This window comes from Parasteatoda tepidariorum, chromosome 1 (assembly GCF_043381705.1).
Source record: "Parasteatoda tepidariorum isolate YZ-2023 chromosome 1, CAS_Ptep_4.0, whole genome shotgun sequence".
Taxonomy (NCBI): Eukaryota; Metazoa; Arthropoda; class Arachnida; order Araneae; family Theridiidae; genus Parasteatoda; species Parasteatoda tepidariorum.
In genome coordinates, this window is record NC_092204.1 from 2,772,538 (window position 1) to 2,797,738 (window position 25,201).

At 29.6% G+C, this 25,201-nt stretch overlaps 2 protein-coding genes across 3 annotated transcripts in view; one reads left to right on the forward strand and one right to left on the reverse strand.

The window, feature by feature from the left end:
- LOC107454086 (uncharacterized) overlaps positions 1 to 19,419 on the reverse strand; it is a 40,856-nt gene extending 21,437 nt beyond the window's left edge. Inside the window, exons 1-3 of one of the 2 annotated variants that reach the window (XM_016071145.4) lie at positions 19,245 to 19,419; positions 4,189 to 4,277; positions 3,392 to 3,648 (exon numbers count right to left, since the gene is read on the reverse strand). In XM_016071145.4, the coding sequence (XP_015926631.2) occupies positions 3,392 to 3,648; positions 4,189 to 4,267 (336 nt within the window). In that variant the 5' untranslated portion in view covers positions 4,268 to 4,277; positions 19,245 to 19,419. The remainder of the gene's footprint in view (positions 1 to 3,391; positions 3,649 to 4,188; positions 4,278 to 19,244) is intronic. The other variant, XM_016071153.4, reaches the window with a different exon arrangement.
- A 3,511-nt stretch (positions 19,420 to 22,930) lies between these two features.
- LOC107454124 (phosphatidylinositol phosphatase PTPRQ) overlaps positions 22,931 to 25,201 on the forward strand; it is an 87,489-nt gene continuing 85,218 nt past the window's right edge. Inside the window, exon 1 of the mRNA XM_043051003.2 lies at positions 22,931 to 23,043. Coding sequence (XP_042906937.2) covers positions 22,984 to 23,043 — 60 coding nt within the window. The 5' untranslated portion in view covers positions 22,931 to 22,983. The remainder of the gene's footprint in view (positions 23,044 to 25,201) is intronic.

Sequence of the window (25,201 nt, forward strand, 5' to 3'; positions counted from 1 at the left end):
AATGGCAAAACTTTATTTAATTTTCAAGTCAACTTCAGTGAAATCTTTCACAGAAGTATATCTTTATAATTTTAACAAACGTCAATAATTAATTCTACAAATAGATGCGTCCCGCAGTGGACTGATTGTAAAGACGCGGTTCCCAGTTGAACACTGAAGTCAGGCATCATTGGATGCGGTCAGTAAGCGGGTGGTTAACCACTTTCATCAGCATGTGTAGGGACCAAGGGTGAGCAGGATTGGTTCTCGTTAAACTGTCCTACGCAAAGTGCTTGACTTCACTCGCAGGTCGTCGGGCTACCGAAGCGGGGGAGCCATCCTCTCTGCAGAGGATCAAAATTGTGATGGCATGTCTTCGGATCATCCTCAGGGACGTTTTCCAGACCGTCGCCAATAGCCTATTGTGCAGCTCCAGTGCGACGTAAATAAAGTACCTAACTACCTACAAATATATATACTACCATTTAAACGCTGTTTAGCTGTCTGTTCAAAGAAAATAATTTCAGTTTAACTCTGTTAAGTGCCTTGAGGCAAAGATTTAAATTTAAACCAAATAGCCCATCATGTTGTAAAGATGTGTCCAGCAAAAACGGTTAAATAACTTAAATATATAAAATAACTTCTAAAATATTTAAGTTAGCAGAGTAAGTGCATGAAAAGTTTCGTCTAAAGGCCTGTTTACGTGGTCTAAATTCTTGACTCCGGGACATTGAAGGAATTCATCTTTCCAAGAAATTGAATGGTTCGTCGACACTATCTTAGTTCTTGAATGTCACTGATTAGTCGGATGAATAACCTGCGCATGCGTGTTGTTCATATCCAACATTTTAAAATCATACTTTCTTGAATTCAAAATAATTACTAACTAAAGTCATAATGTCACAAATAGACAACAAATTAATTTATTTGGATTAAAATATATGTAAACGGACAACAAAATGACATAATCTGATGCCTGCTTGTTGACGTCACAAAACTTAAGAAGCTGATTGGTTAAAGGAGGAAAAACTTGGACCGAAAGTAGAACATGCTCTATAATTCAAGTGCTTGGATGATAGCTTACACGATCCAAACTAAAAGCAAAACACGTTTACATCAATCTTCGTCCAAGAACTTGGATCGTGTAAACAGGCCTTAACTTTCCACAACAGACAACCCAGAAGGCAGTGATGGGCATCATTCACGAAAATTTTATTCATGACTAAATTTATTCTCAATGATTATTGATATGAAAATTTAGCCATTATTCATTATGCATTCATTATGCAAATGTATAAAAATGTTTGAATAATGATTGATGAATAAACTCATTAGTCATGACTAATTTTTCTGAATAAAATTTTGAATAACCAGCGAAAAATGCAATCAATATGTCTTTGTCTATAACGAGATGCAAAACATCGTTTGCTCTTAAACGTCTTATTTTAGGAATTTAACTATAAAACTAATACAAGTATGAATTTTTATTTTTATTTTATTTTAAATTACTCCAGCGTAACATACTTAGTTGTGCTAAAAAGTAGGTTTATAACAGTTTAGTTACTTAAGTTCATTTTAAAATTTTGTTCTAAAATCTATAAAACACAATTTCTTATAGTTTTTGAAAGCAAACGATAATCTTATTTTAAATTCTTAAATAAAATTTTAACTTAAAAAATTAAACGCTTTTTTGCCATGTAACCATTTCTCAAAAGTATGCATTATGTTAAACAAAAGTTAATTTCCTCAAACATTATATAAATATACTTGAAAAGGATTAGCGTTTTATACGTAGTTGTCATAATCGTAGTCAATTAGAGTATTCCATGCCCATTTCTGCTGATCAGTGAAATTATTCAGTTATTCTTGACTAATGAATAAAGAATAATGAATGATTTAATATTTCTGACTAATGAATAAATCTTTATTCATTATTCAGATTTTGAATAATTATTCTTCATTCTTTATTCATTATTCTGAATAACAAATGCCCATCTCTGCCAGAAGGTATGTGGCCTTACGGCAACCTTGTCTCGGAATTTTCTTATTATTGTCACTAAAATGTTTGTACTAAAAACCTTTTTTCAATAAAGCAAAAATATTGCAGTTTCAAACCTTTCATCCTGAAAGAATTAAAAATACTTTTTTAAAGCTTTTTTTAAAAAAAAGTATTGTCACTGAGGTAAAATGGTCATTTAATTCCATAATGACATTTTAGCTGATCTCACAATAGCGATAGGTAAATGGCATTGTCTATTAAAATTTTATGACAAGGTGAATTTTAGCTAAGGATACAAGACGTTGCGAAAAGAAACCTTATAATTACTTACATTAAAGTTTATAAGACCTAACCTCGATTTAAGGTTTTTATATAGAAGGTTGTTTTGTAATTTTCCAATTTTTTTTTAATAGGGTAATGTGCGTAGAATAAAGCAGATTGTCACAAATCTCGTTTCAAGGTTTACACTTAAACTGCACAAAAACCTTTTTAGATTAAAAGGTCGAAAAATAAACCTTATTTTGCTATGTGGCTAGCCAGTAAACGAACTCTGTGAAGATAATTAGAAAGATCATAAATTTTGATGATCTTACTTGTTCCATCACAAAAAAGGAAACAAATAAGATAACTTTTTTTTTAAAAAAAATGTCCAACCCTGGCCGTTTTTCCCCCTCCTAGATTATCAGCGTAAATGAAAAATTCGCAATTTTCGCAAATTTTTATGAGCCCAGATAGTGAAGCGTTGGAGTAAATATTGACAATTTTTTTTATGAAAACTGTGCCTTCTCTTCACATTTGACGTTTTGCTTTATTTTCAAAAATGACCGAACAGCTTTGAATAAACTCAGTTATGTCAATAGCATACCCAAGTTAAAATTCTTGATGGCTCCATCAAAATATTTTGATGGTTTATGTTGGTTTCAGTGTGAGTCATGATGGTCCAACATCATTCGATGGTCACCATCATCCAACATTTTCTATTATGCAATCATGGTTTTGATATGCCAACAAACTTCCCTCATTCGTGACGGAAAATGCTACTTTAATAGTATGATGGTTACCCATCAAGAGAAGTTTGATTCTCATGGACCAACAATCCGTGATGATCCATGATGGTTCCAACTATACATTTCTATGGGGGTTTAATGAGAAATCTTGCTATTTCTCAGAAATATACCATCAGAACAATTTTTTAAATTTTTTTTTATGTTGGACCATCATAAATCATTCCGAACTCCTACATTGAGGTGATGGTTACTTATGTTGGTTACCATCAAAAAAATATGATGGTTCATGATGGAATTATGATGGTTACCATCAATATTATGTCGGTCCATCAATGAAAAAAGCATCAAAATTTTTGACTTGGGTATTATTTTCGTAAAAAGAATCGATTTGAAGAGAGCTTTTCACCTTTCTAGATCCGTAGGGATCGGCGAATAGAACGATGAATCTAGAAGTGGCGAGTATTCCTAAAAATATGTTGAGGGATGACAAGTGTGGTCTTTCGGTCAGTTGAGAATTGAGGCGGAGAACAGTGAGCAAACACAGAATGGACAACACGCAGAAGAGACTTCCCGACCCGTACACATGGACATCCCAGGCCCATTCTAGTTCATATACTATCTGGCTCCAGTCTGGCGGGCGAGCCTCTCGGAACCAATAGGTTTCTGGAAAACAAAAACAAATTATAATTACTACTAAAGTTATCCTGATGCTTAGAGTATGTTCCAGTGGAGACATGTTGATAAAATTTGGTAGGTATAGTTTGTTAGAACTCCCCCCGCCACAAAGTCTTAGGACTTCTGCTGCTATGGAAACAAGAATAGCGCATTTTAGGGAGGGTAGCTTCTCTTTACTCTTGGGATAATACAATAGACAGAGGAAACAGATTCCCTTTACTCCTGCCGACCCAAGCCAAAACCTGTCCTAAACAATGACCCCACACCCCTACTTGAAATAGTTATACTTCGTTACCATAGTCACCGCCACGGGTTCAGACGAATGGCTAGGGGAGTTCTTACTTTAGACAAACTATACGTTTTATGGAGCATGGGAAAAAGAAATCTACAATACTAGATAAAAGGAGAGCCACTAGATGAAAGAAGGACATGCATAAAAGAATATTTGGAGATAAAACTTTACACATACTGTAAACATCTTTTTGAAAGATAATAAAGATTAATTAATTGAAGGATTCTAAGAAATACCTTCTTTTACAGTAAGATTTCCTGTGCTATTTGTCCATTTTTCGGTTGTAGTTGTTTCTTTGTAGTACTGACTTCCCATCTCACTCAACCTATAAACACATAAAACTACTTTTAGTATAATAAATAGTAAATTTCCTTAACTGCACCGAATAATTCCTATTCAATTTTTATAAATCCAATCAATTCATTAATGCCTCCTACGTATTTTTCAATAACTTTAAGCAGAAGATTAAATAGTATTAAATGGTATACTGTTCTCTCCCTTTATATATAATAAAGAATAATTTTTATCTTAGGATAATTATTCTTTATTCAGAAATATCGCATTTATAGCAATAGATGTGTCTTGATAACGACTATTTGCTTTTACCATTCTTGTTTCTCTATTTATTTTATTCATGTTTTTCATGTTAATTTGTGTTTATATATATATATATATATATAAATTGATAGGAAAACGCGTAAAAGTTCTCTTCAGGACGCATTCCTTTACGACAGAAACATTTCAAAATAAATATTAATTCTCCTTAGATAGAATTCATTCTTTAGAAATATGTATATGCCTTTAAAAAAAATAATGTAATTGTAAATGAGTTTAAGATGAAGAAAAAGTAGAAAACAAACTTACCGATATGATGTAAAATAAAATCAAAATATGTTAAAATTAGATTTACTTTTCTAATGACCAGTTTTCGATTTGCTGCTTTATGTAACACTTCGTAAAAATGTGATGCTAAAAATATAGCCAGAAATTTTTCTAAAGAGCAGAGGATAGTCTTAATGGCCTGCGGGAGTGGAAGTTGAAGGGTTAGTATCTTCTAATTGATTGATTCGATTACATTTTTTTCCTTCGATATCTTTTTTTCCCCTTTATTTTTCTTGCTATTTGTAGAATCCTACGTAGTAACAATTGCCATAGCAACACACTTTTTATGATAAATATTAAATGATGTTAGCTTTCTCAAAGCTAACACGAACTTAAAAGATCTCTAAAAAAAAATTAAACCTTGTTTTTTATTAATTATTATTATTTTTCTTTTAAGATTTAAAAGGATTCATGAAATTAATGCTCTCTAAAATTTTAGTTTGTCCGTAAAAAAGATCTTAAAGGAAATATAAAACTCTGATTACGTAAGTTTGAAATCTTGTAATGCGAAATGACTTACGAGTAACATTATTGATATGAATAATGAATTAAAAAAACCGTAAGTTCTTTTAATGGAAGTAAACACAAATACATTTTATGTTTATGATATCGTAGTACATAATCGTTTTTATTCTTTCGATGTGAGGACATACTCTTGTGAGAGAGAAGATTTTGAGGAAGGAAGGAAGGTATTATTGATTACTGAAAAATCGATTGACAAGGGGGTGGGTGGGAAGTAAGTCCAAGGTCATTCGTATCCGCATCTTTTGGAGACACTTGTGGCACATTTGCTTTTTTCCATCTTCTCATGTGTTGAAAGGATTTTACTGTTTTATTCAATAGCTACTATTAATTCACACTCTCTCTGTATCTTGTTCAAAAAATTCAATCGTAAATGAAATACTTTTTAGTCATCCACTCAAGTAGAAATACATTTTTTTTAAACTTGCAGTGGGTAACACTTGATGTTAATACAGTTTTTTTTTCAAATATGAATTCATTCATTAAATTTAATGAATTAATTTTAGTTTTATATGGAAAAAATATGTACATATTTAGTAAAAAGTAACTAAAATAGAATTTTTCTTTGTTGACCTAGGTTGGAATAAATTGTTTTTTTACTACTTGTTTGTTTATTTTTTTAAAAAAGAAAGAGAAACCCGTGGATGCTTTTCATTTCTCGCTGTCTTTCATGATTTTTTCCTCGAAAGTCGATTTTGTTAATATGTTAAACAAAATGAACGGATATATCGCTGGTTCGGAATTAAAACGACACTTCTCATCGAAACAACATGAGAAGTGAGTAGAGAAGAGTCGTTTTAATTTTGAACCAGCGATATAGATTTAAAAAAAAAATCTGTTGTATCTTATTATATTTAAGTAAGAATCTGATGATGGTGTCACAGTTTTCCAATTGTTGTCAATGCATTTTTATCGGCTGGAAAATCACGTGGTAGAATCCAGTTTTCTCACATTAATTTTCAAATTGGTTTGGTTGTTATCACCATATGTTGTTGTTAATTTACGTCGCACTAGAGCTGCACAATGGGCTATTGACGACGGTCTGGGAAACATCCCGGAGGATGATCCGAAGACATGCCATCACAATTTTGATCCTCTGCGGAGGGGATGGCACCCCCTGCTTCGGTAGCCCGACGACCTGCGCGCGAATTTGAGCACTTTACGGTAGCACAGTTTAACGAGGACCCATACCGCACACCCTCGGTCCCTACGCAGACTGATCCAAGTGGTCACCCACCCGCACACTGACCGTAGCCAGTGATGCTTGATCTGCTGAGTCTTAAAGATCAGTCCACTGCGGTACTGTTATCAGCTTAAAATGGATATAAGTCATAATGTTATTGGTTTCCTATAAATATTTTTGCATCCTTAATTTAAAGGCATTTACCTGTACTGTTATTATTACTTTTTTGATTTTGTTTGTTTTCCAAATTAGCAGTTTAGGAGGATTGTTTTTATCATTATTACTATTATTAGAATAACTTAATTCTACGTTGCGTTTTCAGATAAAGTTATTTAAATTGGCATCTGATATTATTAACCGATCTAACAATTATTAATTTTTGGTGAAATTAATATACTATTATGAATTACGATTAAAGAGATTTGTTAAATGATTTAAAACTTAACTTTCAGCTTCATGCACAAATTGTATTGAAAATGCATCCGTCCATTTGGTGAGCAAAAATATTAAATTACATTTGGGAACTCCACCAATTTTGTTACTACTTTTAATTTTAAATGTTATTAAAAAAAATGATGATTTAGAAAAATGGTTTATATTCACTTTTAGATTTTAATAGTATTATAAGGGAAATACTTGGACATGGTAAGTGGCGTTCTTTTAGTACATATATCTTAAAATGAGACATTTCAACTGTTTCACGCTAAGAAACAGCAATTATTGCGAAGGGGTTTTTGAGCTTCAGCGAACAGGAGGCTTAGCCTCTAGTATGAATAAAAACTTGGGTGTACAGAATGTGTGGCATAATCAGAATTAATAAACTTAAAGTAATTTAGATTGTTAAAAACAAGTAACGATAGCCATATATCATACAAAAGTCCAAATTGGTAACAGTTTTAATTTTTCTTCAGTCTTTTTATACATATATATATATTTTAAATTTTTCAATACAAATGCTAAGATTTATATCTGGCAACAACCAATCTCTCACTTTATTACTTTTATTATTATATTCATTCATTTTTCAGTTGTTATTTAAAGGTCATTATTAAAAACAAAAAAAGTGAAAGAAAGTTATTGCAGCTTTTAGTGTTTTTTTTTTGCAAGACAAACCTTTGACGCAGATTACTTATGAAACATTTTTTTTAATACTTTTATTGCATTTTTTGCAATAATTCAGGTTAAAATATTATATTATATTCTAATTTATAGTTAAGATAGCATGAAACACCGATGTATTTTACTGCGNCAGATTACTTATGAAACATTTTTTTAATACTTTTATTGCATTTTTTGCAATAATTCAGGTTAAAATATTATATTCTAATTTATAGTTAAGATAGCATGAAACACCGATGTCTTTTACTGCGTTAAATGTAAAATCTTCCTAACACTTCCAATCAAGGAAATTTTAATTTTGATACGATTTGCTGTTATTTTGATCTAGGAGAAGCAGTTATTCAACACAGGAATTTCTTTAATTTACAAACTCAATTATTGATACGTTTTTGAATGAGAATGAAAAAACATTTCAGCTATTTTTTTTGGAATTCATATTTTAGTACAATTATAATTCCGATTATCTGACATATTCTTTTAGTGACAATTAATTTGTTTTTATAATTAAAAAATACCACAATATATTCTTTTTGTAATTAGAGCGTTAGAAAAACTATATGTAAAAGAAACACGGCTGTCCTATTTGCATCATATATTTTATACTAGCTCGTCATATTTCTGTCATTGCATTTCTGAGGACTACAGAGTGCTATATGTGTGGGTGGGTGTTTTTTTACCTTCAATTCAAAAGTTAAATTTTTTTTAACTAAGCATTAAAAGTTAAATTTATTAATTGCATCATAATCCTTGTACATTTGTCTACAGATCTCTGTAATTTCAAGTTTTTCAATCTTATAATTTTTATCGCAACTAAGCCAATTGTAGCATAAAATTGAAAACTCAAAACAGCGGCTAGATTTTTTTAATATAGAAAGGGTGGGATGTTAAAAGGGTCCATATAATTCTAACTGTCCGTAGTGGTCATGGGTCACAAAGTCCACTTTTAATCTCTTATTAGTTTTCACAATCAATATATTTTGCAGTATAGGATATCATTTCATAGAGACTATCATAAAATCTTTTCTCGAAAAATTTTCAGTGTCTTATAATCTTTTACTACTAAAACATTTTATAATATACGATCATTCCATTGACTATCGTAACATTTTTCAGCGAAAAATGTTGTGCGAAAATTTTTTGTCTCTTATAATCTTTTACAACTAAAACATTTTGCACTATAGAATCATTCCATAGAGACTACCGTAACATTTCTCCGCGAAAAATGTTGAGCGAAAAGTTTTAGTCCTCATAAGATTTTATAACTAAAACATTTTGCTGTACAGGATATACTTCCATCGTATTTTTCGACGAAGAATGTTGCGGTTGAAAATTCTAGTCACTTATAAGCTTTTACAACTAAAAACTTTTTTACAGTATAGGCTGATCCCATAGTAACATTTTTCCGCGAAAAATGTTGCAGAGGAGGATTGATTAGTGATTATCAAAATATTGCAACTTCCTGTTTTAGTTAGAATATATGATTACTGTTTGCCCCATGAATACTGAAGATCAAATTACTTATATTTAATGTAAACATGTCAAAAGATCTGAAAATGTTACGTCAGCCTCTGTGGAACGAAAGTTCCAAACGTAGGCGTTATTCTTCTTTTAGGTGCTATTACTCTTCATTGACTTTCATCAGCGGAGATTTTGGGTATTTTATGGGGTTTCAGGGTACACTAAGGATATTTAAAGGGAGCCAAGGAATTCTGGAGGCCCTTATCAAACTATAAATTGTTTTGAATATATATTTAAATGCATGCATTTTCTAATTTTGTATCAAAGCATTCATTATTTACACCTTCTTACTCAGTAATGTTTGTTATTAAGGCAATTTTGCTAATAATATTAATTTTCCTTTTTTCCCCTTTTTTTAAACAAATTTTATTTCCAATTTTACTTACTTCCAATCTTACTTCCAATTTTATTTCAGTTACTTTTTATTAAATAGTTAAAATTTTTCTCCCATAAAAGACTAAAATTGATTCATTAAATTTAATGAATGAACTAATACAAACTAAGGTAAACAACGTTAAAGAGCAAAAAAATATTATTAAATGCAGACAGCTGTTTCGGATGCTCAAAGGGCAACCTTCATCAGTGCAACAGAAGGAAATGAGAGAAAATAGGGTAAATATATAGAGAAATGTGACGTCACAAGGGGATCTTGTATCGAAGTGTATTTTTATTTTACTATAGGGTATATTTCTATTTTACTATAGGGTAAATATATAGAGAAAGGTGACGTCACAAGAGGAGAGGGAGAGTGTGGATTAATAGTAAGAATTGAAAAAAGTGCTTCCTAATTATGAAAAGAAAATATTCTTTTACCCATTATACGATTTTACTATTAAATGTTTCTCGTATAAATTTGAAACTTTTCAAACCTCAGTTTTAAATATTACCTTAAAAGCTAATACTTCATTAATCAAAAATTATTTTTTGAAACTCAAAAATCTATTATTCGAGAATTAAAAGAAAATTTTGTTTAACACTTCTTTTGTACAGAACTTCTGAATATATTTTTAGACTATTTTTTTCCCTTCAATTTATGAGCTTGATCTTTTGTTTATTAATTCCAAAAGGATCAAATACAATTACAACTATAGTTATAACCATCAAACTACACTTATAATATACAACTGTACATTCATATAGTTATAATATCAAAATACAATTACAACTTCAGATTTACAATTGTTAACTTATAAATTATAGCATTTAATAAACACAGACGATAGATAGGGAGTAGGCTTGATTGCATTCTTTTTCTTAAACTACAACTCACATTTCTTATAATCTATAAAATTTAAACTGCAACGTAATTTGTTTAATTTATTTTCATGAAAATATTTTAAAATTATTATTATTTTTAATCGAAAGCAGGATAAAAACAACAGGTATAGTTTCAATAGCTTAAAGGCCTGGTCATAAAAATGCATTGTAAAAATGAATCATAAAGCAAAAATCTTTTTGATTCATTACACTGGGGAACAGATTTTTTGTAGCATTTATACCAACATTCAATTATGAAATTAATTTTGCTCCTAAAATTAGAGTTTTTTTTTAAAAAAAAAAAACTTTTTTTAATGAAGTTTTTGTCAAAATTCAATGTTTGAAAATGTTATATAAATGATTTAAAAATATACGGTCGCATATATATATACCTATATATATACGGTTGCGTAAATGTTGCGTGAAAATTCTAGGAGAGTTAAGGCACTCAATTATAATGAAAACTGCATAGTAACCAATGGCCGGGAATGTCGTCGTACGTAGAGGTCCTTCCCTATTATGACTTGGTCAGAAGCATACGAAGAAGCAGATCATAATAGAGAAGTGCCTCTAACAGCGTATGACGACATTTCCGGCCAATTGATTGCTCAGCAATTTTAATCCTGATGATGTGCTCTAACTTCGCTTGAAGTACGCCAAATCATTTATGCAATCTTCAGTTATATATAACGCGTACATACATTTCCGCAAAAATGGACTTAAAAATATCATTTTGAAAAAAAACAATTGAAGCTTTGAGAAAGAAAATGATTGCAGATATGAATTTATCAAATCTATAGGATCAAATTTATAGGTACATGGAGTATGTATTTTAGAAAAAAATCATAATTATATACATACGTACACTTATAAAATAAAGAAGTAATAGGGACCCCCACCCTGTTCGCCTCACTCGCTGACTCCCGAAATTGCTTTCACAATCCGAGCTCGTTTCTTTCACTCATTCTATATTCTTCAAGAGTTTTATAAGAAGTCATTCGAGTATATAAACTGATAGAGTTTTTAAAATGAAGTTTTAAAAAGATGCAACAAATTCATATTGTGTTGTCAGTAAAGTTATCTCGGCGACACAACGTAAAGTAAAAACCATTAATTTAGGAGGAATTAATTCTTAAAATAAAATTAGCCTCTTAATAAACTATGCACTGCAGGGAGATTATTAAGAAAAAACTTGGCTAAACAGAACCGAAGCGGATAGAAATTAAATATAATAAAATTCAATTGATGCATATATATATATATATATATATACAAAAGTTCAAGTTGAAGATAAAACAAAGGAAAATTACAGATTAATGAAAAAANCTTGTATATATATATATATATATATATATATTATAACTATAATTGCCCAATTAAATGCTTACTTTAATTTCTGCAGAAGAGTACTTTTGTTTCTGTAGATAATAAATGTAGATGACGAATCGAGTACTAGATAGTATGATTCGCGACAAATTCACATTATCTAGTACTCGATTTGTAAACAATTAAACTTCCAGGATATTTAAAAATAATAGATCAGGATTATTTATTTCACTAAAAATTTTAATACTTGCAAAAAAGAAGGAAATGAAATTTTCAGACAACAAAGTGAAATCACGATTTCTTTTAGATCTGTTTCCGATCATTTTGTTATTTAAATAAATAAACAAGCAATATAAAAAAGAATCTTTAAAGTCAATTCCCACTTAGGTTAACAAAGAATTTTATTTTAGTTACTTGTTATTAAATAATTAAAATTTTTTCTGCCATATAAAACTAAAATTAATTCATTAAATTTAATTTATGAATTAATATTTAAAAAAAACCTGTATTAGCATAAAGTGTTATCCAAAACAAGTTTAAAAAATTGTATTTGAACTTGAATGAATAAGTAAAAAGTATTTCTATTAACGATTGAACATTTGAACAAGATATAGGGAGAGTATGAACTAATAGTAGAAATTAAATAAATAAAATTTTGTGGTTTAAAAAAATATTGACATTTTCATTTAATTTAATTAAAAAGGTAATACCTTTTTTTTTATTTAATTTAAAAGGTAATATTTGCTTATAAAAGAAAAATCGAAAAGAAATTTTTCTCGCAACAAAACGCAAACACAGGTTCGTTGCTCGATGCTTTTTCTTCGGCATTTTATTTCCTTAAAAATAATAGTGACAAACAAAGTGCAATCAATATCTATAATATTTTCTCCAGTAACTTGCGTCAAATACAATATTGATTATTCTTTGAAAAAGAAATGTTGAGAAAGAAAATGGATCTTTTATTCTTGATGTTATTAAACATTTTTACAATTTTAAGATCTTCTTTGAAACACTTAATGAGGGTAATTTTCAAAATAACAGAATTAGGATGAACCTCTCTTTTTCAGGCACAAATGTTATAATTTTCACCACCATAGAATTAACTATGGCTCTTTTATGGGGCTCCAAATGTTGTAATTCTCATAATAATGTGAACAAGAAGGAACTTCAATATTTATTCCTTATAACTCATAAACAAGTAACATAAAAAAAAAAACTTAAAATCAATTCCTACATGGGCCATTAAAGAAAATTTTTATGTTAGTTATTTTTTATTAAATAATTAAAAAAATTTTCTCCAATATAAAACGAAAATTAATTAAATTTAATGAATGATTTAATATTTGAAAAAAACTGCATTAACATTAAGAAGTGTTACCACAAGTTTAAAATATATATATTTGTAATTGAATTGAGGAATATAAATTATTTTATTAGCAATTGAAAATTTGAACAAGATATAAAAATATATATAGGGAGAGTCTAAACTAATAGTGGGAATTGAAAAACAATCAGACTAGAACCCCTGAATTAATTCATAGTATAGTAGCCTTAAATCAGACAACTATAAAAGTATAAATTTGGTGACGTGGGCAACACGTGCTACCACGTAATGTTCCATATTGAATTTATCTGACACAGATAATATAAAATAATTGGGTATACTATAGCCTACGTCACAGGTTGTGTTATTCCTACTAAATTTAACCCATGAACGGCATTTTCTGCGAGCCTAACTTCAAGCCACAAATAAACAAACGAAGTGTTTGATCGTTTAAATAGCTGCTCGCCAGATTTTATTGCATTATAAAGAAAAGTAATTGATATTCGAATTTTGATTAATAATTGATTTATGTGGATAGTGGCATTTATGTGGATAGTGGCATAGAATTTAGCATCGCGTCATGGTAAATGTTATTCCTACTAAGTGGAAGTAGTTGTGTTTTTTTTATATTATACCCAATTGAATATTTAAATGTGCGCGATGTACTATTTTTTTGTTCAAATAGAGCTATAAGTTAGAAATTATCACAGGTGTTACTTTCCAAATATTGTGGCTGGGTGGCGCAGTTGGTTTGTCGTCGGCCTTCTGAGCCCAAGTCTCCGGGTTGGATCCCCGGCCCAAACGCCGGATTTTCGGGATGCAGAAAATCCTCAGCGGCCATGTCGTATGATTATGAGGCATGTAAAAGATCCCTGCCTTATTGGCTCTTGGCATTTCCGGCAAAATTAAATTCCTAGGGCACTTTAGCATCCAAATAAGAGTCTAGGTGCTGCCATCTAGTGTGGCAGAAAGTAGACGTCCACATTAACATGGCCAACGATATCTTACCCACTGTGGTGAGTGGATACCACTTCTGGAGAACGCACTAGGTCTGCTCATGTGAGCGCACTTGTGCAGCTCATTGGAAATAATAAATAAAATAAAAGCTTTCCAAATATTTGAAAAACTGAATAGCTGATAGTAAAATTTAAAACAATGAATAACGCTTAACCCATTAGAAAATTCCATTTCGTTTTTCGCTCATCCCTATTTAATTTATGAATTAATATTTAAAAAAAAAATTGTATTAACATCGAGTGTCACCGAGTCAATCGAGTCAATCAATCGAGTTTTAAAAATGTATATTTGAGCTTGAGTGGATGAATAAAAAAGTATTTTATGAACGATTAAAAATTTAAACGAGATGTACAGGGAGAGTGTGAACTAATAGTAGAGGAACTGAAAAAACGGGATCGTCGAAAAAATCATAAAAATACAATATTCGCAGTACAAAAGATATTCGTTAATTAGCTTTGACTTGACAAAAGTGATTTTTAAGAAATCCTGCTTTACATTAAAAATTTAGTGTATCGAAAAATGCTCCGATAGACATTGTACCTACCAAGTATTTTCGTTATATCAGGGTTCGTTACAAGTGGCTGTAAATAAATTGGATAGAGCTTGTTTATCAGGATGTAATTTTTGAAATGAGACAAGGTATTTTTCCGGGCATAAACGTTTTAGACTTCACAAGAAAAGATTTAGGAGCGTTCGCTTTTCGAGCGCAAAGGTTATTATCTTTACAAAGATATAATTAAGATGAAGCACTTTTTTCAGACATAATTGCAGTAATTTTCACAATAATTAAATTCGATAGAACTCGTTTATCAGACGCAAATATTAAAATATTTTACAAATAATAGAATTAGGATAGTAAATTATTTTTCGGGATAGAAAATTATTATATTTTTAGGATATTGTTCGTTTTTTATGAGCAAATCTTGTCATTCTGGAAGTAACAGAATTAAGATAGAGCAGTCGTGCACAAATATTTTATTTTATAATCGGCGTTGAACAACCGATTCATTTTTTTAGGAATGCATGCTGATCAACAATAATCATCTCCGTAGCCTCGTAATTTTGAATCCAACTAGGAGGACAAGGGCAGTCCTAGATCAAGTGTCGGGAAGGGCCGAGAGGGCTCAGGGGATAGAGCGTTCGCCTTCCAATCAGGTGAACCTGGTACGAATCCTAGTGCGACCACAGTACTGACGTGAAATATTCTCAGTGGTAGACGGATCATGAGTTAGAGTCCCCTTGCCGTCAGGCAAACCGTCGGAGGTTCTGGTGGTCCTCCTCTCCATGTAACGCAAATGCGGAAGAGCTCCATCAGAGAGTCCACCACGAAGGCAAATTTCTCCCAATAGTTGTTACAGGAGTTCCCCCGTCTTCTGGATTGGGTTAAAAATGACAAGGCTACAGAGTTGAATATTGGTAGTCGCAATCCCAAAATTAGGGCGGCTGTCAAAAAAAAAATTTAAAAGAAAGAAAAAAGAATTACTCGGGACATCGCTGCACTCACAATATGATATTAAAATTCATTTTTTATACTACGAGTTCGATCCTACATGATTTAATTGTTGATGTAGTTTATTTACGTCTCACTAGAGCTGCACGATGGGTTATTGGGGAGGGTCTGGAAAACATCCCCGAGGATGATCCAAAGAGATGCCATCACAATTTTGATCCTCTGCAGAGGGGGTGGCACCCCCACTTCGGTAACCCTAGGACCTACCCGTGAAGTTGAGCACTTTACGGTAGAACAGTTTAAATAGGACCCATACCGTACACCCTCGGTCACTTCGTAGACTGATCCAAGTGGTCACCCACCCTCACACTGACCGCAGCCAGAGATTCTTGACTTCGGCGTTCTATTGGGAATCCTGTCTTGACGATCAGTACACTACGGGACTGCATGATTTAATATAAACAGCAATTATAGCTGTAACAAGGTTTTTTTCTTCAAATTCTTTGATTTGAAGTAGGCAATATCTTCGCGTAATTTGTTTAGTTGATACAGTTGTAGGTCAGTACCGGCCTTTTGTTTTATAATATATTATATTACATTATTTTTATATTATACTCCATTCTATAATATTTTATTATATTACATTATAGACTGTTGTAAGAAATTAAGAATTAAGACCTGGTTGATTTTAATGACATTGTGTCATGTACATACACTGATACAATGCAAACCAAATAACCATTCAACAATTGTAATATATACTCATGATCGTGCGTGACACTTGTTGGAGTCGGAAGGTATGAAATGGCCACAGTACAATTCTGGCGAATTGCCACAGGAAATGATAAACTGCAGAAACCACGCTGCGAGGTTTATATGTCTGTAAGAGGGGACCATTAATCCATTTTTTGTTGTTTATTCTGCAACTGCTGTTTCATACCTTCCGATTCCAAGGAGTGTTATGCAAGGTCATGCATGCGTCTTACAATTGTTGAATGGTTATTTTTTTGTATTGTATCAATTACACTCATTAAATTTCATTAAAATCGGTTTGGTAGTTCCAGAGATAATCAACCAAGTCCGCAAATTCTCTTCATTTATTATACCAGTGTATTATATTACATTACATTACATTACATTACATTACATTACATTACATTACATTACATTATATTATATTATATTATATTATATTATATTATATTATATTATATAATTTTTGCAAAAAAATATTTGATATTATATTTTTACACTACCAACAGTGGGGAAAATCTTCATTGATTTCTATTATTAATTATGGATTATTATTGGACCTAAACAAAATGACAGCGTTGTGGAAGAATTTTTTCCCCTCTTTTATCTCTTTTAGATGTATGTATTTTAAATCAAAATGTTCATCTTTCATTTAATTGCTGTTTAAATGGGTGCATAACTCTACTGTTGGTTTTCTCTTTTATGAGATCTGAACTTAACTTCATTGTGTCTATTTTTTTTCCTAACAAATTTTTAAATACCTTATAATTCTGGTTCCGCAGATTTAGTTTCTATTAGACCTAAATAAGACTAATATTTTTACTTCATCCACAAAATTTGTTTTTCTTTAAAGATTCGTTTTTAATTTTTAATTGTTTTAAAAAGTCATTCAATAATTTTCATCCATTGGTGCAAAAAGTCATTCAATAATTTTCACCCATTGGTGCAAAAAGTCATTCAATAGTTTTCACCCATTGGTGCAAAAAGTCATTCAATAATTTTCACCCATTGGTGCAAAAAGTCATTCAATAATTTTCACCCATTGGTGCACAAAGTCAATAATTCTTAAAATTGCATGGATAGAATTTTAAATGTTTATTTTGTATTTGTTGGTCTTAATTGAACACATTTTAAAATTTACAGCTGAATTGCAGGAATCAGTTATTTGACAGATTATCCAACTGAAGTTCAGATTAACTAGAGTGTTAGGGAAATAAGCATTATTTTTCTATAGAATCAATACAATACAATCAAATGAGTGGATATAATGCATTTTGAACGTTAACCGATTTAATCAGAACATTAATGGCGTACTATAGCTGCTTTTGAGCATTACTTTATAAAATTGATAAAAATGTATACCTACCAAGTTTGGAGAAATAAAATAACGGTGATTTTACTTGAAATTTTTTTTGGAGGGGGGGGGGCTACGAGTAAAGTTTTGATACATCATGCATAATCATGCAAGTCAAAATTAGGAATAATATGAGCACTGACATTTAGCGAAGTAGTATATATGTATATAAATCTTTATCTAAGGAAGATTTTTTTTAAACCGTTGTTTATGATTACTTAAATTAAAAACACTCAACATACTGCAGTACCGGCAATAGCACTATCTGTTAAGAAATAAAAGAATTATTTAAAATAATTTAAGAAAATTTCTCGAACATATACGAAGAAATTTGAGAATATACGGGTAAACAGGAGATAGTCTTAAAATACAGGAGTCCTCGTTAAAAAACAGGAAACTTGGCAGGTATGAAAATGTAACAAGAATAGTTAAGGTGACAAAATATATGTAAACAGTTAACAAATTTATATTAAATATTTCTGTAATAAAAATACTTTTAAATAAGAGACAAATGAATAATTTAACAAATACCTTTATAACTTTTATTAGTTGATGACAGACCGGATTAACACTAGAAAGACTGAAACTTAGTATATACCTAGATTGCTTGAAAGCAGTCAAAATGACTGAATTGTAAAAGAATAAATATAATGAGTAAAGAAATTTGTTCAAAATTAATTTTTAATATTTTTTTATTTTTTACAGTTATATAACAAGTTATTAGTAAATATTAACAATAAAAAAAATTATATACTGTACAAAATTCTAAGAAATTGTGTTATCATATACATCATTGTTTTTCTAATTGAAATTAAAAGCAGTCAAAATGACCTCCTTAGGCAATCTAGTGTTAATTAAGAATCCCATTATAATATATGATTTTTCTAGTCAATAACATAGTTTAAACCATTACATTAATTGTTATATATATATATANATTGAAGTGAGAAAGATGATATAACGAATGCTTGTTAATACATTCAATTAACGAAGCCGAATTTCCTTTCATGTTTTATTGTTAATAAACAATTGTGAACAATTTAGATTTAAATTATTTAGATAAAAACAATTTAGTTACTTTAACTTTGCATTAGTCAGAGTGATATTAGCCTGATAAAAACTATAACACCTATTAATGATTACTTTATTGTAAATTTCTTTTAAGGATGTTATTATAGTGTATTTTAAAAAATAACTTATCATATTTTAGTTATCATTATCATAGATGTAAATTCTGCTCGGTAAATTTTTTCACCCGTCAGCGAGTTTAATTTAAAATTCTCTTGGTTTTTACATACTTGAAAGAATTCTGTATCCTCGAAATATATTTTACTTAGCTTGTTGCTTGCTTCAAAATGTAAATACGTTAGCTACCAAAGTGTAAAGTTGAGCCTCAAAAAAGAAAAAAAATTACATTAAAAATATTTGTTGTATATATATAATGTATATATATATATATATATATATATAACGAAGCAAATGTTGTCGTACTAGTCTAGATAGGGAATAACTGATAGTTATACATTGTGTTGAATGTTAAAATAGAGAAATCGTTATCCAATGGGATTAAAGTAGTAAAAGACTGACCTCACAAGTTTTATCCATGCTTTTTACCCATCAGCCATATTGTTCTTCTCTCTACACAGGAAAGAAAAGAGGGATTTTTGGAATAAAAAGAAAAAGGGAAGAGAGTTGCTTGATCGAGCGATGTCCTGCGATTCTAGGGAAAACGGAGATCAAGGCGCTCGATCGCAGCGCCCTCTCATCATGGATGGATAATCGTGTGGAAATTAATTCTTAGAATCGAATGGCAGTTAAGATGCATATGAAATCAATGAAAAGCAAAAGGCTTGTTGCGAAAGAACGACTTGTTAACCTTTCGGGATAATGATTCTTTTTTTTTTCTTTCTCTCTCATTCATTTTTTGTAGACATTAATGAAAAACAAAAATAGTTCGTAACAAAGGCGTTTTCACTTTGTATGAGTAGCGTAGAACAGAGAAACATATATTCAGTAAACATGGTTATGAATATTTATGTATAATATCGTGTAACCGAGGTAAATGCGTCTCACTTTACGAATATAAATTATTGAATAAAAGAAAAAATGGGTTTATGTTATTTTAATAAAAGGGAACGTTTCTAAGAGGACAAAAAAAAACTTGATTAATAGTTAACATAAATATTACGTTTCTCTTAATTGTAATTTTTTTTAAACTTACATTTCCTTTTATTGATATGTGCGCATTTTTTTTTTTTAACTTAACCCTTTAGTGGGCCATTTATTTCTAGTAAAAGTAAATTAGAAAAAGTTTGGAACTGAAATTCATCTATCAATTATATATAAGAATAATAATTGATATAAGAAAAGAAGAACTCATATATCTTATAAAAAATTTATTTAAATTTTAACACGTTGAATGCGATAGGGGTCACCGGTGACCGGCACTGAGTTTGTTCGTAGCGCCACGAGGGTCCCCGGTGATCCGTGAAGCCAAGATTATTAGAAACTCATAATTCGAGAAAATTTTTAATATTTTTATATTATTATCGTTATTAAAACGGTTTGAAAAAATAAATACAATATAGAACACTCAAAAATAGTTTTATTTATATACACAGAGATGCCAACTTGATCCGGACAGCGAATCAATATTTTCAAGTGGTTGTTTATTAATTGTGATTCTTGGATTAATAAATTCAATTTAGTAGATTTTTATCCCCCAATATTTCTAAGCAATTCGTAGGCTTATATAACTCACCACTTTTTTTTTCAGATATGTCATGCTGAACCTTTTAAAAAACTAGTAAAATCTGTCCAATTTGCAAATTTAGTTTGTAGTTATTTACCGTTTGGCCAAACGGGCAAGCCAAGCAAAATTAGCGTAGCATTCAACGTGTCAATGCCATTTTCTGGTGGTCAGTATCTTTACCACGACCTATTAGGAATTTATTGATTTTTTTTCTTTATTTATAAAATAAATTCTATAAATGCTACAAACTTCAGAAGGAATTATGCATTTTATAACTTTTGTACGTTTTCTTTTACTCAAAAAAATGGTTGTCAGCTTTATTCAAACTCACTTCAAGAAAGCTGAGGTTATTAACAAGTGGAAATCCAATTTAAAAGTGGTTGAAAAGTGAACATGGACTTTAAAAATTGGTGGTAAGTATACTTACCGTGGCTTTAGAAAGGGTTAATTAGAAATATTTAGGTACTTATATTTTTCTTTGGGTCATTATTTAAATGCACGATACTTGTTTATACAATAGTTATCCACAGATATGAAAGATTAAGTTAATTTGAATACGTTTATCGGTTTTTATTTGTTACTGTTGATGAATTTGAGGAAAGAAAATATGAAGGGAAAAAAATGTGACTGTAAATATTGAAGAATCTGACAAAAATATTTCTCATTAGTTTGTAACTTTTCATCACTTTCACAAACCTTTTAAAATAAACGAGAAATGAAGAACGTGTCAATACCTACAATATACCATTTTTACTGCATAAACTATAGACTTCATAAAGGTTTCGCTTTGCGAGATTTTATTCTACGCCTAAAAATAACCGCCATTTCGATATTTCTGCAATGCTTTACCCCTTATGTAGAGAGGAAACTCTTAAGTAGGGGTAAACAAGCATTTATAAAAGGTTTGTAACGATTATTTCTTTTTCTTTGGGGGAACAAATAGTTTTTTTATTTTTAAGTTTTTGTCATATTTGTTAAATAACTTTTAATAGTTTTTTATTGTTTTAAATTATTTTAATCAATGAGGTACGAAAAAATATTAAATTGTAAGGCATGCCGAATTTTGTACCATTTCAAAGCGTATCATTTTAAATGACAAAATAAAAAAATGAAAAAATGAGCGATATAGTTTCTGATTTATAAAATATTATTAAAAAAAACATATATTTAAAATTCTATTTTTGAAGGAACTTTGTCTAATTTCGTTAAAATATATTATGTAGGGCACTGGGCCTATGTCCTAGAGGTCGTGGGTTCGATCCCGCCGGCCGAAGACTCCTCGTAAAGTAAATAGTGACTGATGCAAGTTAAATCTGTCGAGTCCCAAAGTCCTCCACGCTCCCATAACAAATCATACCTCTGTGCGTACTGATCCTGGAGATTCCTTGTCTTCTGGATTGGGTTCAAAATGACAAGACTACGGAGTTGAACATTAGTAGTCGTAAGCCCAAAATATGGGTCGGCTGTTCAACGACTGATGTAAAATAAAAAAAACATATCATGTCACTTAAATATATTACGTCTATTAATATGTTAATTATTAAATTATGTCATTTAAATTATTTATGCCATTAATAACTTAATGGCATTAACTTAATAACTTAATGTAATTACATGAATTATGTCATTATGTATATCTCATAATTATGTATCGTTATTGTTGTTATCATTTTGTCATTATATGCCATTGTTATGTGATGTCATTATGTAAATATTAATTATGTCACTATAAATTATATTATATCATTTAAAATTATATAATTTAAAATGATATAAAAAACCTTTTACCTTACATTTCAAAGTTTTTCGAGCTTTTTAAAATAGAATAAGGAAAAAATAATCGAACGAGCTATTAAAAATTACCTCTTAGATCTAATTATCTTTGAATAAACTAAATTTGAAATTGTCTAAATGCGTTCAAAATTACGAAGGATTACGAAATCCGTAAAAAGGGGAATTAACATTAAGGGTCGCTCCCGTAACCGAATTTTTGAGATCACATTTGTGAAATTGCGACTTCACATATTTTCACAATATTAAATCCATCAAAGGCATATAGTTTTATACAAAGAAAATAAGTAATATATATATAAAAAATTTTTTTTAAAGTCAAGTCCTGAGTTTATTTTGGTTACTTTTCATTAAATAATTAAAAAAATTTTACTCCCATATAACACTAAAATTAAGGAATTACATTGAATTAATGAATTATTATTTGAAAAAAAAAACTTTATTAACACCAAGTGTCATCCACTACTAGTTGAAAAAATGTATTTGAAGTTGAGTGAATGATTAAAAAGTATTTTATTAACGATTAAAAATGTGAACAAGATAGATTGGGAGAGTATGAACTGATAGTAGGAATTGAAATAAGAACAGAACAAAAAAGGCAGAAATAATTATTAAGATTTTTTTTTTTCTTAAGGATTCATCCACCGGGTTATTTTGTTTATTTTGTGAATGTTCTAAACTGTTTGTTCCACGTGATCACTTTGTTTCCTTCCTTTATCGGCCCTTATCACTTTTCAACAGCAGAATGGGGTGGAAGCATTTCAAATGAATGTGTCTTGAACTATGCATTGGGTGACAATCTTACTCTGTCTTGTTGCCTTTATTGGAATAACCAAAACAGAGGTAAATCTTAAACAATGTAATCTAAAATTTTCCGTCAATTCCTACTTAGTTCAACTAAGAAAATTTTTTATTTTAATTACTTTTTATTCAATAATTTAAAAATAATTTCTCACATATGAAACTAAAATTAATGAATGAAATTTAATGAATAAATCAGTATTTAAAAAAAACTGTACTAACATCACTACAAGTTTAAAATAAATGTATTTAAACATGTATAAAAAGTATATTATTAACAAGTGAAAATGTAAGCAATATATATGTAGAGCTTGAACTAATAGTAGAAATTGATAAAAAAAAGAAGAAAAAAAAAACGAAAAAAGTAGCGTGGTAATCATAAACGAATAAATTTGGTGACCACACGCGCTACGACGTAATGTTCTTTATAGAATTTATCTGACTCAGTGAATATAAAATAATTAAATATTAAAAACTGAACAATAAACTATTCAGAAAGAACTGTAAGTTAGAAATTATCACTGTTATTTTTAAAATATGAAAAACTGAATCTCTTGTTGAAAATTTAAAACAATGACTAACGCTTAACCCATCTGAAAATTCCATTTCGCTTTTCGCTCATTCCCTATTTAATGAATGAATTAATATTTGAAAAAAATGTATTAACATCAAGTGTCATTCCACTACATGTTTAAAAAAATGCATTTGAACTAAAATGAATGAATAAAAAGTATTTGAAGAACGATTGACCATTTTAATAATAAATAGGGACAGTGTGAACTAATAGTAGAGGAATTGAAAAAAAAATGAATATTCTGTGTTTCAGATTCCGCGGGATCACTTTCAGTTTCACTTCAAAAATTTAACACTTTATTCGCTACTAATTAATTAATATTTTATTTACTATCTGTTAATTAATACGTGTTAACGGATATTTTATTTACAATTAGTATTGTAGTACTTCATTTATACTTATTAATCGTTAACCGTCTTATTTTTAAAACTCTTCATAATGTAACTTATATTTTATTAATTTTACTGCGAAGTATTATTTCGTAATTTAAATTAAAAAATTATAGTTTGCTAAATTACATATTACGCTGTATTGCACAATATATATTATAATTACTAAATACTATTTCAAAACTTGATTTACGAATTTGGAATTTAATTTTTGAATGAAGTATTAATTACTATCTGCTAATTAATATTTCAATCATTACCTGTTAACAAATATTTTATTTACAATCTGTCAATTAGTACTGTAGTACATCATTTACACCTGTTAAGCTTTTAACTCTTTTGAAACGCTTCAAAATGTAACTTATATTTAATCATTTTTACTGAAAAGTATATTATTTCATAATTTAAATTACAAATTATAGTATGCTGAATTACATATTACGCTAAATTGCACAATATGTATCATAATTACCAAATACTGTTTCGAAATTTAATTTAAATTTTTAATATTTACTGTTAAATACTATTTCGAAATTCGACTTGTATCATATGACTCGATCATTAAATATTATTTCAATGTTTAATTTACATTTTAGAATGTATAATAAATAATACTTCTAATATTAATAAGGTTGATATTTCGATATACAATTTTAATGATTTTATTTGAACAATTATTGAACAAATAATATTTCGTTTAATTAATGTTGAGGCCCATTGAAAAGAAGTTGCCCCGCAGCTTTATCCCCCTTAAGTACTTTGATTTCGATTTTAACTATTCTCAAGACAAGACCACGAATCTCAATGTATTGAATTTCAGTAATGATTTATCTAAAATACGCCCGTCGGCCTTTCAATCACATATATCATCGTAGGCATGAGATTGAGACATTTTAACATAGTAGGTAGCAGAATTATTAAAATTATTAAATTATTTCTAATTTCTACCTCTGTCGTGATCGTCAAAATGAAGAATAAAACAAAGAAAAATTATAGACATATGAGGAAAAAAAAGGGGGGGGGGAAATAATAAATAAAAAAATAACAAACAACAGTTTATATAAAAAAAAAGAAAAAAATAAAGGATGAAATTTTATTTAAAAAACCGGAAAAAAAAAGATATAATCTTTTCTTCAGCCCACACGATTATATCCGCAAAACAGAGTGCTTTCTGATATTGTATCAATAAAGCCAAAGCTAAATATATTAATACAATAGTGTGAGGAGCACTCAAAAA